Genomic DNA, 17,220 nt, shown 5'->3' on the forward strand with positions numbered 1-17,220 from the left:
ACAGGCAGATCAGACCAGTGATTTGTCCTTCATGGAAGGAAGTGACAAAATATACAGGAAATACCAGCAGCATTTGCTCTCCCCGCAAGCATGGACACCCTCCTTCACCACAGTTTCAAACTGCCTTTCCTATCAACAGAGGCCACGTTTTGTTCTCTGGAGTGCTGCATTTACATCTTGCTCATCACCAGGGCTCACCTTCACTCACAGCTGTGCAATGTTCAGGAATTAAGCAAACTTGGTCAGAGATGAGGAACTCAGCATTTCTTATGTAATTCTCCAGATAAAAAGAGCAACTTGTTTTATCTTAAATTACAAAGAGAATTAAAGTATCTGCATTTCTAATTTAAGGTCAAGGCAAAACAAGAGCCCTCTACTTTTTTCTCTCCTTCCTCTATTGCCAGTCACCAACAAGCAAATTCCCCCTAGTGTCCTTCACCCCACACTGCCCCAAACCCCTTTTGATTGACAGAGGCAAAAATGACCCATTTTAAACTGCCCTTTTCTTAGGTTAAATCTTTTGCTGCCAAAACCACTCTGTGGAATTGGTGACTGTTAATACAGACGCAGGGTTTGCAACATATTTGCTCAGCAAACCTGTTTTTTTCTAGGTGGCCTGTTTAATGTTTTTGCACAAAGTCTCTAGTGGTTTCGGAATATACACAGAGCGCTGGGGTTTCTCGTGCTTCATCTTCACAACAGATCACAAAGAATAACTTTGCTGTAGAGGAAATGTCACCATGAATACTAGAGTTACTGCTAATAATATTGAACAAAAAAAAATCTTCATTTTATGTCCCAAGTGCCATTTTCTTCAGTTTTTCATAAGTTATAGAAGGAGGATATAATTTTATTATTTTGAAGACAAGGTGAAAGAGGGAAACCCTTATAAAATCAGGTTTATTTTTTGCAGAGCAATTTTAAGGGCAGTGCCCATGCTGAATACATCAATCCTGGCACTCAGGTCAGAGTCCTTAACGAATCTTCTTTCACTACACTTTGTACATTGCTTATTGTTTGTTTTATCCTGCCACACTCAGCAAACATGGTTTTGAGGCCTGACAGAAGTTTATTTGGTTCAGTAGGATGTTCAAATTTACTCAATTATTAGCCACAAATTAGTAATGGCAACATCAGAATTATCTTTCTGACATCCTTACCGGCTTAAACCAGTTTAAGTGTGAATCTCCCAGTGCAGTAAGTGTACACTGAAGTGCACAACGATTTTTGTCTTCCCATGTTTAGCATGTCAAGAATGTGGGTACAGTATTTCTACAACGTAAAGCAAAAATACCCAAACCACATTAAAAAGCCACCAACTGAACTGAAGGACATGGGTAAAATCGTAATATTGAAAAATATACTCTTAGTAGTAACTGAGATTGCATTGATCTGATCTTGACTGGAAAATGTTACATTTTTACATGATACTGCTCACCGTTTTTGAGGTACAGCAGTATGAAAGTGCAGGCAAACAGTTGTAACCCTTACTTGTTTGATTTTTCTGCTAATAGTTTCAGGGGAAAAAAGTTCAGAAAAAAGCAAAACAGGTCCTATTCTGAAACCACAGCAGTTTCAGCAGTTACCGAAGTGGTGCACCCAAACCACACCGAGGACTCACTTCAGCAAAAAGAGATGATGAACAAAATGGTTTACCACAGCAAATGCTGTTAACTTATAGTGAACCCCACCCATATGAAGGGTTTATCTAATTTCATACCCCACAGCAAACTTCAGGGCTGAGATCTATAGCTCAAGGAAAATATAATCTCACTGCTAGGGTGCAATTACAGAATTTATCTTACTGAATAACGAGGTATTGACAATGAAACAATGAAGTGAAACATTTGGAGTTTTCTCTCTATTCCATGTTTCAGCGATGGTTCTAACTTTCTGCTTAGAAGAATATCGTGCTGATTTAGGAGAAGCAGCATGTTTTCATGTGTTTGAAGACTGGATTAATGCATGCTCACAGGTATACACAGGGTAGAGTTGAGATGACACAACTTTAAACTTTCACTAAACAAGTACTCCTTTCCAGGAAACTTTCTAAAGTGAAAAAAAACACTTTAAGAAGTCAGAGCTGTGCTACGTAGGTAGTGATAGCGTGAGTTAAGTCCATACCTGCAATTATACTTGAACATGTAATACCAGGGTTCCTACCCCTCACATATTTTATATGGCAGAGGATGTGACTTCGGAGACTGTGCAGCACTTAAGCTGCCTCCCAGCACAACTTTCTGTTGGCACTTTACCAAATTTGTGTATCACTCCTAACTTACTCAGCATGTTTTTCACCATTCCGTTAAATTATCCAGCTCTTCCACTGATGCAGAATAAAACTTTCGTAAACATTGAACTTTAGGAACTTACAGAAAAATTATTACTAGTTTTCAAAATGTGCTTGAAGGTTAGTGACATTAAAACCAGTTTTCTACAGAATACTCAGAGGTATTGGTCTTCAACAGGGGCTATTTTCTGCACTGTATTTCAAATGCAACTGCTCAGTGATAATGCTCTTTGCACAAAATCAGAATATGTATTAATAGTAACAGAAGGAAGAATTTTTACTATGCAAAAACCCCTTTGAAACTGTTTTTGCTTATTTGCAAAATCTGCACCTTGAGCTGGCCTGTAACTCCAAAAACCTTAGCCTAAGAGAAATATTCTGAAAACTACAAACTTCTTGAAAGGTGAGAAATCGTTATAGATTCAGCCTAACAATCTGTTCTGAAACAGATGCTGAACAACCTCTTTCAACAATCGGTACTGAAATATCTTTACTGTGAGAGATCAGCATAAACAACAGAATCAAAGCGTGAATGGAATTTTTAGTTTGTGGCTAGGCAGGTGCTCCACCCATGAGTCACTTATCCTACACAAGGGATGGCTGTGTTCTAATGCAACTGTCAGGTCTTCTAGAAGGTATGAAAAATTAAAAAAAAAAAAAAAAAAAAAAAAAGGGGGTGAAGAAAAAAAATAAAGGTAAACAGGCACTGTGCTACTTGTGAATAACCCTGGGTACTCAAGAAGTTAGTTCTAAGGAAACAGGTGTATGGTACCACTCAGAAATAAACACAACACTCCTCTAACTCCTGTGATCACGGAGCAAATAAAGAACAAAACTCTCTGCTCTCCTCTAGACCAAACGACTGATCCCCAGAACTTGAACATGCCCATGCAAATAAATGCAAGGGAATTATTCTACATTTTTTTTTCCTAATTAATACAATTCTTTCTTCTGTTCATAAGTCCTGATTACATCTATTACACCTAGCATGGCTTCTTTCTTCTTAAAATTCTCACTAAAGACACAAAGCAAGTTTCTATGCAAATTTGTATTCTGGGGACACTGTATGTGGTGCAGGTCAAAAAGAGTGGCCACAAAAAAAAAAGCGATGTGTTTAAACACTAAGTATTCATAAGACATAATTTTCTTTCAAGAAATTAAATCTGTAAATGCACACAACAAAGCATTCAGGCTTTGGTTTGCATGGGTTTTTTTAAGCAAGACACTGAAAAAACTGTGAAGTCTTAATTTTCATCTAGTTGAGACACCAAAGACACATCATAGGCAAACACCATTAAAAAAACATTTATATGTCCAACTCAAAAAGCAGCAAAGATCTATGCTCTTTTTTTCCCCACTGAAAACTGTCAATACGAGCTGACAGCACCCTTGGACTGCTTTACAGATGAAAAACACGTCTAAAATGATAAAAACAGTCAAACCATAAAATGCCTTAAATTTAGAGAAGTGACACATATGAAAAGGGACTGTATTTATCGTCGACATAACGGAGGAGGAAGCATCAAATACAAAGGAAGACAGCAGCAGAACAGGGCTGTACAAACAGTGCCTCTCTGTGAGCTCTTTGCACTAACCCTTCTGATTCATGCAAGCACAGTGGTGCCTGACAGCATTAAGCATCTGATTATGCACAGTAAAATGAAGAGACATCCAAAATAATTCAAGGGGTGCAAGAGACACCTCACGGAGTGAATCTAGCTCAAAAGCTTCCAGTGAGACAATCCTGGTCCAGATAAGCCTGGAATATGTGTGCATATCCCATCTGGGTATTCAACTCACTGAAGTTCTGAAGTCAAATAGCCTTCAGAACGCTTTCTTTCAGTATACACTCTTAATCATGAGCACTGAAGTGGGAAAATCTGTTTTAAATTTACCTTCAAGGTCCATGCACCATATGAACAGAATAGAAAGCTGCTCTGAGTTGGCTGTTAATTTTTCTTGCATTTCTAGCTTCTTTGGGGGCTGACAACAATCTCCTCCTGAAACCACACTTGTGAAGAAAGAGCAAAGGATCCTCATCTAAAACTAGGGGATTATTATTTCTGTAGATGATGGATTACAACATGCATCACAGCTAAAGAGTTTTCAGGTTAGTTCATTAATAAGAGCCTGAAGATCTTAATAGATCTTAAAGCACCGACACCTTTTCATTTTTTTAAGCCATCAACAGGTTCAGATACCGTTTATCTGCCAACATGAAAAAAACAGGACTTTGATCAGTCAGATTTTGCTTAAGTCAGTAGGGGCCTTTTCTGACTTTGTTGGTAGAACAGCAAGATACATCTAGAAGTTCTGCACTCTGTGATTTGGTGAAAATACTGAATGCTAACACTTTGGCTGGCTAAATTTATTAGGAATAACATCATTGCTACTATTCTGTAATAATTTCTAGTCACTCATATTAAATACTGTGCAAACCTCTGTGCTTGCACTGAGGTCTTCTGGGTCTCCACACAAGCCAGGCATCTCTGAGGCATTAGAACCATACTTCCTATTCAAGGCAGGCTGGTTAGTCCTCTATTCTGTCTTCTCAGGCTCTTTTCCAATATTGTGACATTGCAAAACCACCACCAGTCATACAAATAATGTGAGAACAGAAGTGAAGTCCTTAACTCAAACACAGAGGTATTAACCACTAACCTCTTCAGTTGCCATCACACATCAGAGCTACAAAGAATAAATGGATCAAAAAACAAAGCCAAAGTTCTTTGACAAACTCACTGTGTTCAGTCTGGAATACTGATTTCCTGACAGAATTTATCTTAATACCTGTATTTCGAACAGCAACTAAATAAATCCACTAATTCCTTTCTTACATGGGATGAATTCAATATGTAGTCCTTTGAATCCTAAGTTACATGATATTTTTCTGCTATTTATGTATTGGCATCCCAAAGAAAAACTGAATTTTAAAAGACACATTAGCATTGAAGAAGTTAATAATACAATACCTACCACCTCTATTAGTCACTAATATACAATATATTTGCTATGAACTGTAAGATTTACACAGGCCAATTATTATTTTTTTTATTTAATAATCATTTTATTAAATAATCATTGCACGAAGAAAGCACACTGAAATTGGAAAGTACGTTTTTTTCCTGCGTTTTTAGGACTTTTATATTCTTTCAAGGTTAAAAAGGTCAAAACCACTATAAGCAAGCAATAAAAATTTTGAAGAGGTTGAAGGTTACACACTGGTTAGTGGTGAAGGTTCTTCCACTAATATCATTGGTTAACAGTATTGTTATAACCGCAATGTGGAATGCATGGTGCTGCATTTAAAGGAAGTGGTAAGGGTGGGGCAAAAGCAGTAGGTCCCACGATCAAAGCACTAGAGCATTGAATTTTACTTATAACCCAATCACTGACACCCACACAGTGACTTCCTGTCCTTTAAAAAAAAAAAAAAAAAAGAAAAAAGAGAAAAAAAATCTGTTTCTCTCTTTTTGTAATCAACAACTTTTACCTAGAAACTAGTTAGCGGTGAACTCTGACTGATTTCAATCTGCAGCTCATGGCAGAAAACATAATTGTTCATCTGTGAGAATTTAGAAAAACGATTTAACTGACAGGTTTCAGTGTATCGGCTCTTTCAGACTTTTTTATTCTTAATTACACTAAAGTCCTACAAATCCCAAGAACTAGTGTAAGAAATGTAAAGGGACAAGAAGTTCAGTAGTGCTAAAAACTACAGGTAGTCTTCTATGACAGAAACAAAAATGCACTTATAAATCTACAAAATAACTTACACTGCAATTTAGAACCCAGTCACAGGGCACCTTTGCTGAAGTATGTCAATATACACTACTATTATTTTTTGTTGATGTTATTAATATTTGTCTTGTTTTCCATTTATCATAGCACATTATGCAAAGCATAGGCCTGCTTATATACGGATGTTTTTTTTGGTGCTTTTTAAGCATTATTCAAGATACAGCATCAATGAACATAGAAAACCTTCCACTTCTCTCTGAAGAAACCTTCAAATTCTCCAGTACCACGTGGTGAACATCAGATTACTTCAGCCACGTCCCAGGGGAGCCGTAGGAAACTTCAGGAACTTCATGGACTATGAACACATGCCTGAAGAGAAGCAACACACACATGCTTCCTTGTTTGTTTTTTTTTTTTTTACCAGAACAGTCTAGTCAGAAGAACTGAGGAGCTTTTTCTTAGCTGATCTTCCTCAACCTAAAAGAATCTTAAACCAGAGACGGAGATACTAATTTTTTTAAATCTCTGCATGTAACAGATAGGTTGGAGCTTTGATGTACACCTGTATCCAGGCTTGCTGCTTCTGAAACACCATATCCTTGTCATTCTCTAGGACCATATACTGATTTATTAGCCTTCCTCCAATTCTTTTTAAAGATTCTGCAAGTTATCTCTAAATAGTTATACTAAAAAAACCACAATAGAGCATTCAATCAGAAAAACAAACATGAAATTTCTCTGGGACCAGCAAGGATCTGTTTAAGAGTCTGTATAATCTAAAAGATCTTGAAAGACTCAAAACAGAGTGAGAAAGAAGGAAAATGATTTATAAAGAACAGAACAAGCATAAGCCTGAGATTCAGCCTAAGATACAACTTTAAGGAAATAATCTCACGACGGTCATCCTTTCTCTTAACCTTAGTTTTTGAGAAGGGAACGATACGGATCTCCAGGGTGTCTAATCATGCCACACAGTAAGCGTTTGCCTATCCTGGCCAGATAGTAACAACCACAGACAGCTGAGAACGGAGGTATCTGCTAATACAGTCAGCAGATCACAGCTGCTTCTCGGTGCCCAGCTCTGGAAAAAAACAAACACCGGCAAAACAAGCAAACCAAAATAACCATCCAATCCTCACTTCACAATTTGTAAGGCCAGACAAGGATTACCCACTGTAGTCCTGCTACTGACAAAGCTGGCAGGAGCAGAAAAGTTCCCTTAAGCGTGGTATGAAGATTGTCTCCAGAGCCCTTAACTGAGAGCAGCTAATCTGAACTACATACTCCTTTTACAAGTTTTTCCAGGTACATCTGAAGGTCTTTCGACCTGACCTTCACTAAATGGTAATCAGGCTACGTCTGAAGTGTTTCCCTGGCCCCAAGCTGAGTCTCAAAGGTTTGCTCTGCCTTTGTCTTTGTGAAGACACGAGCCCTGATGCACAACTCCTCATTCATCTGGACAAAACACAGACACGTGGGCAAGATGGGATCGTCCAAGACACCCTACAATACCCTGATGGATTGATAAGACAGTGCTTGCATGTCACAACTCCTAAAAAACTAGGCAAATTTAAAAGCACTGATTCAGGAGCAATCCCTGGTGGATTTTGCTAGTTTCCCCTATCAATGGCTACCTGGGAAATCAGACAGCTTTCAGTGCTTTGCAAAAACATTTATTGGTATTTTCTACTTGACCGTAGAGTGTTGAGGACAAGATTTATATTAGATCTTCATTGCATCTGCCTAACAAAATGTAACACAACTGCTTTTCAATATTAAAAATATCCCCCACCCCCCCACCCCCCCCAACAGAAAGAAGTTTTACTAAAAAGAGTACAAAACTGGGAACAGAAAGGCAAACTACAGATTTGTCTGGTAATAACTAGCATTTATTCATCCTTCAGCAAGATCTTTATCACCTACTTGTTTTTTAATTAAACAGACCAATGAGAAAGGTAAGAAACAACGGAAGTTTCTTGTCTGTTGTTTGTTTTCTGAGCAGCGTTCCCATTTCTAACACACAGTTGTATGCTTATATCTCTTGCTAGAATCGCAGTATATTACTATATAATTTCTCATGCTTTAAGTAACCACTGAAGATTGCCTTAGTTGTGGAAGGAAGGGAGGAGTATAACTGCATAAGCACATGAGGCTCATTTGCTTTAAAAAAAACCCTGCTTTGTTTCCTCCTTAGTCTATTTTATCATAACAACATTTGCTTTTGGTAGAGCAGTGGAACATTACAAATATTGTGTCTCTCAAAAAGAGGGGAAGGTGCCCCTTTAAACAAATTTTTTAAAAGACTGATTAAAGGCTGAGTGCACACGTCTTAATTCAAAACAAATTATTACACCTAAACGTTCTCCAAAATTCCTCAATATGTACAAAACAGGGAATGAAGAGACATATATTGAAAAAAATCCCATGTAGGTCTGTCTATCCTATGGCATGTATTTCTCATCTTTGCTGCTACTATTACACTGTATTTGCTAGGAATAATCAGGTTTCGAGCAAGAAATAAAAAGAAACCACATGAAAGAGATAATATAGGTAAATTTAGTATTTGTTTGACTCATTCAACTTTATATAGGCCCTTTAAACACTGCATCATTTTATGCAGACATCTCTTTAAAAGAAAACATGGCCACTTACATACTTTCTTAGAAAACCAAATAAAGAAAAATAGTATCATTCACAATGGCAGATAAGATTTCCTTCAGCTTTTGTTTCTGCTTTTATTCTTTGTGTCCTATTAGTTGATATTTGTCAACATTACATATTATGGGGGTTTTTAATTACTAAAGGCTCTCTAGTACCTCAATAGTAGAAAATATTTACACAAAGCAAGCATGGAACAGACCACTTCAATAACTTTTCCACAATCCTAGAGCATTTCCTGGCAAATTGTCATCAATACTCACCTACGCAGAACCTCATTATTTGATTTCAGGGTTTTAGCGTGCATCATCTCCTGAGCAATAAAATCACAGTAATAGGAACAAACTAATGCTGTTGCAATGGCCTGCTTGTAAGTCTACTTTATTAAATAATATTTTCCAAAACTTCAATCAATCTAGGGCATGGCTAAAGCTATCTTCAGGATACCCCAGTAGTAGAAAGCACTTTTCACATTATCCAAGGAGCTAGTTCTAGCAAAACTGGTTTGCAAAACCAGCCAGATCAACAATACCTGTTATAAACAGGATGGGTGCAGGGTGCATGCTTTGCTACAAAGTGCAACAGCAGAAAGGTAGACAATCCACATATTTAGACAAGGAGACATTAATAATGGATCTGTTTTCTTTGTATTATGCTTCCCTAACACTGCCAGTGGATACATGAGAATACTAGGTGTTGACCCACACGTTTGGTACAAAATCATGTGCCTATACATAAGCAGAATCCAACTTTTTTTTTTTTTTAGCCAACTGAATGTTCACTGCCAGTATTAACTGAACTATACCACTGTTGTTAAAAGGAGACCTGAAACTAAGTGCCTTCAGTTCTTATAACAGTTTCATTGGTATCTGAATATTTTGAAAATCAACTCTAGGGAAAGCAAACAAGTAGAAGTTGAATTTTCATTAAAAGAGATCTTATTTTCAATTCAGGAGATTCATACATCTCTAAGAATTTCCATACATAATGCACTTGAAGCAGGAACAAGCCATATATTCAGAAAGTGGCTTATATTTAATTAATGCAGCAATGTGTGAATGCAAGAATGATCATATCTGGACAGATCAGGACAGGTCTATCTAGCCCTGTACTCTGTTCTTGTTAGTATCTAGTGGCAGATGCCTCAGGAAGAACATCAAAACAAGGTAAAGATATGGCCCTATTTCAGACTACCTTGCAGACATTCAGCAACACAGGAGCCAGAAAGTACTTTGGCTTTGGTATGTCCTGCTGCCCCTATTGGATTTTTCTGCTAAGAATTATCTAGTTCTTTTTTTAAGCCCATTTAAACTTTTTTGCATTCGTCATATTCTCTGGCACACAAAAAAAAATCCTAAATTTAGAGCATTGTATAAAACCAAACCTCTTCATTTGTTCTGAAGGTGCCATTTACTAATCTCATTTGTTGCCTACTTGGAAAAGACAGAATTTTTTTTCCCCCCATTTTAACCTGCTACATGTGATTTTTACAGATCTGTCATACCACTCCCTAATCATCTGTTCAACAGTCTGAAGAGTTCCAGTCTGGTTTACTGACAATTTCTGCCAATCTACTGATAATCTCATACCTTCCTCCATGGTTTAAATATAAGATAATGAGATAAAAAACTGTCAGCTTGTCCTCATGACCAATAATATAGAGAAAAATGGGGGAACTGGCTATTAAAAAAAGAAAACCTCCTTACCACTGGGTGGCTTGGGTCGTGGAGGAACATTTTTCTTCGGTGGTAACGCTGGTGTGTCTGATTTGCTTTTGAAAGGGTCATCTGAGAATCCCATCCCTCCAAACGAGGAGGCAAAGGGGTCTGAAGCTACTGACTACATGAAAAAAAGGAAAAGAATGTAAGCACACTGTATATGTGGTTTCATGAAGATTGCAAGTTAACTCATGTAAAAGTATTAACTTCAAAAATGAGGACAGATATACACAATTATGTCAGTGGTTTAAGAGGCTAACGCCCACTGACAGAGGTGCTAGGAATTCATTAACGTTCAAAAGTACTTATGCTCTTAATCACTTAAGTAATTCTAGAACTTTTAGTCCTAGCAAAAAGCTGATGAAAAAAATAAAAGGAAGTAAAACTCCACTTTTTACTATTTGGCAATGAAGTGTCATACTACAGTCTGGCCTTCACTCTGATAAACAGAACCATGACAGAAACTTGAAAAAACATGGTAGATTGCAGAATGGATAGCTTTTTTCCAAACTTTTAAGTTACACATAGTTATTTGTCTTTTTTTTTAAAGCTTAGGGAAGAGTCCAAAACCATATTTTTTAGTGTTTCCTATATTTAGCTGGCTCTTGTGAAGGACTCTCCTATTGATTAAAAAAGACAAAACAAATTATACCACGCGGGAAACTGAAATGCTGAAATGCAGAAATTGAAATGCTTCATTTCATCCTGAAATGAAGAGAAATTCTGTAGGCAAAGCTAAAGCTCACATTTGGACTTCAGCTAAAACTTCCAATTCAAGTCAAACGCATCAGTACTCGTAAAGGCTATTGCCATCTAGTGGAGAGCTAAAATCACCACAGAAAATAGTAAGAGAAGCTAGGAAAAAAAGTCCAAGAAGTTTTAATTAGTCAAAGTGATATGATAATCTATTTTCTAGTTAATATTTACTCCACAATGTTCAAGAGTTACTGTGGAACTAAGTGTAAAAAGTTGGGCAACTGACGTCAACTGTGAATTCCAAACTCCATCTCAGAAAGCTAACAGCTAACTGACTCGGATGATGAGGTAAGGACCTAGATCTACTGGAAATACCCTATATACTCAGTCTACACCAAGAAACCAAGGCAACAGCAATTCTCTTAAGAGCTACGAAATGTCAGCACACCATGTTTTCCATTTTCCTCTGGTTCCCTGTACTCACAGAGAAGTTTAAGAACACATCAGGACTATGAGAGATGGAGTATCCAAGAAGCAGACTTCAGGTCTCCGAGGATGGTTAGACACTGAAATATATTCGTATCTGGAATAACTACCTTTTCTTACAAGTTTATTTTGGTTCTCTGGTATTTCAAAATGTTTGTGAAAAGTTGATTTACCCCTGTTGAGTCTACCAGTCTTGGTAAGACTTTGTCATATCTGAGATGGATGGAAAATGCTTTGCTAAGTAACTGGTGAAGTTGATTGGAAAAAAACCAAAACCAAACCAAAATGAAAGTGGGTTGCCAACTGATAAGTTCCAATCATATTACATCCTTAAAAACCAAAAAAGTATCTGTACATACATTTTTAAAAGGACAGTTGTTTCCTTGTAACCTTTACCTTTGACATCTGACTGAAGTCTGCAAATCCTTCACCACTACTGAAAGCACTACTTCCAAATGGATCCAGCGTTCCAAAGGGATCTGAAAGAGATACAGGCAAAAGAAAAAAGTTATTTAAAATAATACTTAAGAATTATAAAGAATACTTGGTGCCAGTGAAGTACAAAACTAGACAGGTGATCAAAAAATGCTTGATATTTGACCTGGTATGAGATGTTAAAAGGGTACTCCATAAAACAATAGGTTTTCTACCGGTTGTTTGGAGGGGGAAAAAAAAAAAAAAAGGAAATAAAGAAGTGAAGTGTGTAAGTAAGTGTACGCAAAGACTTAATCTTCATAATCTTTAATAGGACCCCAATGGTATTTGCTAACAGCTCACAAGACACTTTCTTTATTCTCAACTTTTACATTTGATTCTTCTTTCATAAAGAGATACCTCCTTACTCATCTTCGTGAGAAAATACTTTTCTTCTTACCTGGACCTTTTGAAGAGATACTGGAAGACGTAAAAGGATCACTGCTTTCAAAAGGGTCGGGCTAAATAAGAACAGATATACATAATTATTATTGTTCTGCTAACCGTGCACTTTTTTATGCATATCAAAATCTTTTGCTTTGAGACAAATTATTTCTAATTGCAGACCACTCTGTTCAGTGGACACATAGCAGGAGACAATTCACTGATTATATGAAATCTGCATTTTTAGTGCATTTGGCTATTGATAGCCTTGAACAAAACACCAAGTACCTACAAGCGAAACACATTCAAGTGAAAAGTGGATCATACTGAAATACAAGCAATTAATTCAGAGAGTCTGTATATCACTTTTTAAATAGATGGTGTTTACAGTTGCTTTTCAGATTAAAAAGTCTGCTATTATCTAGGTACAAACCTATACTGCAAGACAAACTAACCTCCCACGGCTGATACTGGAATACCGTTCCAACACTTGGGTGGCAGTACTCAATGAATGCCATGAAGGTGAGGGAAAGGATAATTCAAAAAACCAAACCAAAACATCCATACCCCCTCCCGCCAAACCACCACACACATGTAAGGACAGCTTAAGAACTGTGACTATACATTTGACAAACGTGTTCTGTGCAGTCCTTCCACTGTGTTGGCTCTATTGTCTGTTGGTGGCTCAGTAATCCTTTAGTCAGATCAGTTCCTCGATCCGATTCACTATGTGACTGCACAAATAGAAACATCGATGGGATGGAGGTGATGGTGTGAATGAGTGAGTGCTGGTGGCTTGAAATTCCCAACAGAGAAGAAAAAAAAAAAAAAAAAATCCACCTAACTGCATCTTTGTGGTGAATATCCATCATTATCATGGAACTGGAAAGAAGCTGATTGCCTTAACAATTAACACATAAAATTTTAAGAATAAAATCAATGATATTTCATTAGTTAGGAGAAAAGTATTTAGTGGTATTTTGTTCCTTTTAGCTTTCAGACAATCAGCTTGTCAACAGCAAAGAAATCTATTACGTGCAGATTTCAAAATGACTGACCTTTGCGGGTAAAGCTGGGGGTTTTGTGAACGGATCTGAGGTAAATGGGTCACTCTTCACCTGCTTCTTGAAGAAATCCTCAGGGGCAGAACTATGAAATGGGTCGCTTTCCTTAAAAGGATCACCTCCAAATGGATCTGGAAGGAGTATTAAAAAGTAAATAAAAAGTAGCACCTAGTGGGTCCATAATGAACCATTCTGTATTTGACCTCGTACTCAATGATGTAATTTTTATTATAAAAACACACAATGATTTGGTAAATCTGATAAAACTTCCAGATACCTCTCTAAACAAGGTATTTACTAAGTTTGAACAATAACATGTCTATATTAAGGTTATGGACTTAATAGTTACACGCATGTTATTAACTTATTGACCCTGAATGCACACCCCGCCAGATTTCCACATTCCCACACACAAACCAAAAATCTGAAGCCAGGGAAACTTTGAAAATCTCTGTGTTTGGCTACAAACTGTTTATATCACATCTGTCTTGTCACCAAAAGGCTATTACCTGCTGGAGCAGGTGGTTGTTCTGCAAAAGGATCATGCTGGAATGGGTCACCTATGCAGAATAGAAAAATAATTTGTTTTATCCACTATTTAACAAGATGATAAAGTTTTGTGAAAATATCATTTACTCAACAATTGGTCTTCAAGGTCCCAGGTAAGCCTTTGGTCACTTACTGCCTTTAAAAGGGTCTGCTCCCTTAAATGGATCAGATTTGAAAGGATCTTCTGACTGGAATGGGTCTGTATGCAATTCTTGTGTATTATTGGTAAACATCAAGGCTTTATTCTTAAATGGATCATCCTAAAAATTAAGAAGAGAAACATTACAGCAACTTACCAGGATTAAAATTCTCAGTTACCTATTTAGCAGAAATTCTATAGTATCTGGGTTCCTGTTTAATTATCTTACAAATTACTTCCTAAAAAGCTTTCTGAGTAAGTGGTTTCTAGGCAGAAGTAATTACACATTAGACAGGAATATGTAGCCTGAAGCCTCACAGAACATAAAAAAAGATACCAATACATATAACAATAAAAGGTTAAATTGTTTCTCATACTAATATATTCAATTCTCAAATATTTAAATAAAAAAAGAAAGTACTACTGAGTAGTCATCCTCAAGATTGTGTCGTTTTACTCATTCTTGAGCTTAAAGCTCTGAGTACTGACTGACATTACAAAACACTACATGGCAGGAAAAGTGTCACCCCAACATTTTTACAATGTTTGTCAAGTTACAAAAAAATCCTGCATGAACAAGTAGCAAGCTAAAGTTATAACACCTCTTTTGTTTGCATCTCATAGCCCTGTCTTTTGTCTGATTGGGGTCTCTGATGAAAACAGCCCTTGCCACAGTAGCTCTATGTACCTACAGCACCTGTACAACAGAGATCCACTGACAATCCATTCAACTCGGCAGGGAAAAAATATCTAATAACAGCTACCCACTTACACTGCCTCCAACACTAGAAAGATATGGGATTTCTTTCATCCTTTTACAAGAAGTAAATGAAGAAGTCTTAATTAATACTTCTCAGAAGAGCAGGGAGGAAAGTGGGGAGAGGAGGAAGAGGAAGGAAGAATTTAGAAACAGGAAAGGGGCACAATGGTTTAAAATATATACAATGAACAGATACTGGAGTTTTCTTCCAGTAAATGATTCTTAGATTTTGCAAGTGAGAGAAACATCTGGAAGTTTCCACTGGAAATTAAAATAATGTTTACACCAGCCATGCAAGCACAGAAAATAAGCACTGAAGTGTTTTAAGACCGTGTCTCTCAATGTATTGTTGCTTTTCATCGACACTTTTCTTCTTTTAAGCATTTTGTTTTTACAGAGAAAGTGTAAAGCGGGGCTGCTGAATATTTATTAATACACTATACATATTTAACTTCATACTAAACCCATAGTTAATACTGTGCTTACAAGGATTCTGGAAAACCAAGCAGATGTGCAAGTAGAATCAAACAAGTATGCAACTGTTATATTCAAAGTGAAGAAACAGGCTTAAAAAATTTAAAAAAATCTTGTGATTTAGGAAGTATTATTAAATATCCAAATCAACAATAGATACACAAAAGCAATTGAGGGGAAACATCTTTAAGAACCTGAAGGATCTTATGAATTGGGAAAAATACTGATTAAAAGAAAACATAATAAATGGAATAAATGCTGCAGAAATTGTTTAAATAGAACTATCTATGTACTTTGGGAAGGAAATAGATTTTTACTGAAATACGTAGTAAATGTAGCTCACTACAAAGGAGAAATTTGAATGGCTTCTTTTGGAAATAAGAAAGCAATACATGATTAAAGGGAGGTTTACAGCAAGAGAAGGTGTCACCTTAATAAAACTGGAGAATTTGCAAGAAAAAAACCAAAACACTTGAACTGGAAATAAAGTCCTACCTACATCCTGAGACTAAAGATGTGACAGGTTACAAATCCAAGGTTAACATGACCTTTTCGTTTCCATAATTACAGTTACAGTTACACAGGCACAAAATCCTAGCACAAGTTCTAACCCAAAGCTCAGAAATCAGGTTTTCCACCAGTGTTACAAGCTTTACCCTGCCTTTGCACTGGGACCACGATATTTGCAAACATACCAAAAGCCAACTAAATGAACAGCTTAACTATTTCAGATTAGGTGCAAGTCACAAAATTATTGTAAAATACACTAAACAACAGTTTTGTTTTGTTTTTTTACCATAGCTCCATAATTGCTTCTTTCCGTCTGCCCAAGGCCTTCACTTATGTCTGCTAAATTCGTCAGACTACCACCGTGAATCCCATTGAGAGCTTCATTATATTCTTCTATACTCTTATTGACTTCTTGGTGACTCTCTTGAAGTTGAGAGAGTTTACTTCTTGCCTAATTAGTGAAAAATACTTTAGCACATCACGCATTTAATGACTGTCATTATCGCATTCTCGTTAAATGTGGTTGCCAGACAGTTGCTTTTTCTCCCCCACCAGAGCTGAACTTTTCCTGACTCAAACTGGGAATTAACCTACCAAGCACCATTCAAAAAAGGCTGATTTCATGAACCAGTATTTATTTTTCTCTTCTAAAAATTAATCTATCTAGGTGATGTTCAACTCTCAGCCCTTCAAGAAACAAAATATCAGCTGTCTAGAAGTACAGTGAATACCTGGTTTATTTCTTCCTGTGTTGATTTTAAAGATTTGATTATTGTTTCAAGCTGCACTTTTCCAGCCTGAATACTCTGCTCTAGCTGAGTCTCTTCTTGCTGGAGGCGATTCAGCTCTGCTTTTGCTCTATTAAGGTCATCTTCCTGTAATTTTAAATCTGATTCCTGAGATTGAATCTGCATTTTTAATGATGAAATCTGAAACAAAACATTAAAAAATCAGAGTGAAACCTGAAATAGATGTAACTTAATAAATTATGAATTTATAATAAATAATAGAAAGTTGTAAAGCAACCTATCAACTGCTAAGGAATATAACAAGAACTTAATATGAAGAACTGTACGCTTCTTATTATGTTACACAAAATCCTTGGTAAAAGCACATAGGACCTTCAATAAAACCAAGAAATATTAATATTTTAAGTGACAGAAATACCACACTAATTACAAAGGTCATTAAAAGGTGCTTCTTAGATGGTTACCTTGTAGCTTTCAGAACTTGGCTCCTTTTTCCATTCAAACATTTATAAAGTTGATTTTTAACTC

The 17,220-nt window shown here is 36.6% G+C and overlaps 1 protein-coding gene across 5 annotated transcripts in view; it reads right to left on the reverse strand.

The window, feature by feature from the left end:
* Positions 1–17,220, reverse strand: part of EPS15L1 (epidermal growth factor receptor pathway substrate 15 like 1) — a 42,793-nt gene that overhangs the window by 10,420 nt on the left and 15,153 nt on the right. For all 5 annotated transcript variants that reach the window (XM_026865104.1, XM_026865106.1, XM_026865105.1 and 2 more), the window contains 8 exons: positions 16,675–16,872; positions 16,230–16,394; positions 14,194–14,320; positions 14,021–14,071; positions 13,506–13,642; positions 12,464–12,524; positions 11,986–12,068; positions 10,396–10,528 (listed from right to left, as the gene is read on the reverse strand). In XM_026865104.1, coding sequence (XP_026720905.1) covers positions 10,396–10,528; positions 11,986–12,068; positions 12,464–12,524; positions 13,506–13,642; positions 14,021–14,071; positions 14,194–14,320; positions 16,230–16,394; positions 16,675–16,872 — 955 coding nt within the window. The remainder of the gene's footprint in view (positions 1–10,395; positions 10,529–11,985; positions 12,069–12,463; positions 12,525–13,505; positions 13,643–14,020; positions 14,072–14,193; positions 14,321–16,229; positions 16,395–16,674; positions 16,873–17,220) is intronic.

Source organism: Athene cunicularia, assembly GCF_003259725.1.
Source record: "Athene cunicularia isolate RWA chromosome 28 unlocalized genomic scaffold, athCun1 chr28_part1, whole genome shotgun sequence".
In the NCBI taxonomy this organism is placed as follows: domain Eukaryota; kingdom Metazoa; phylum Chordata; class Aves; order Strigiformes; family Strigidae; genus Athene; species Athene cunicularia.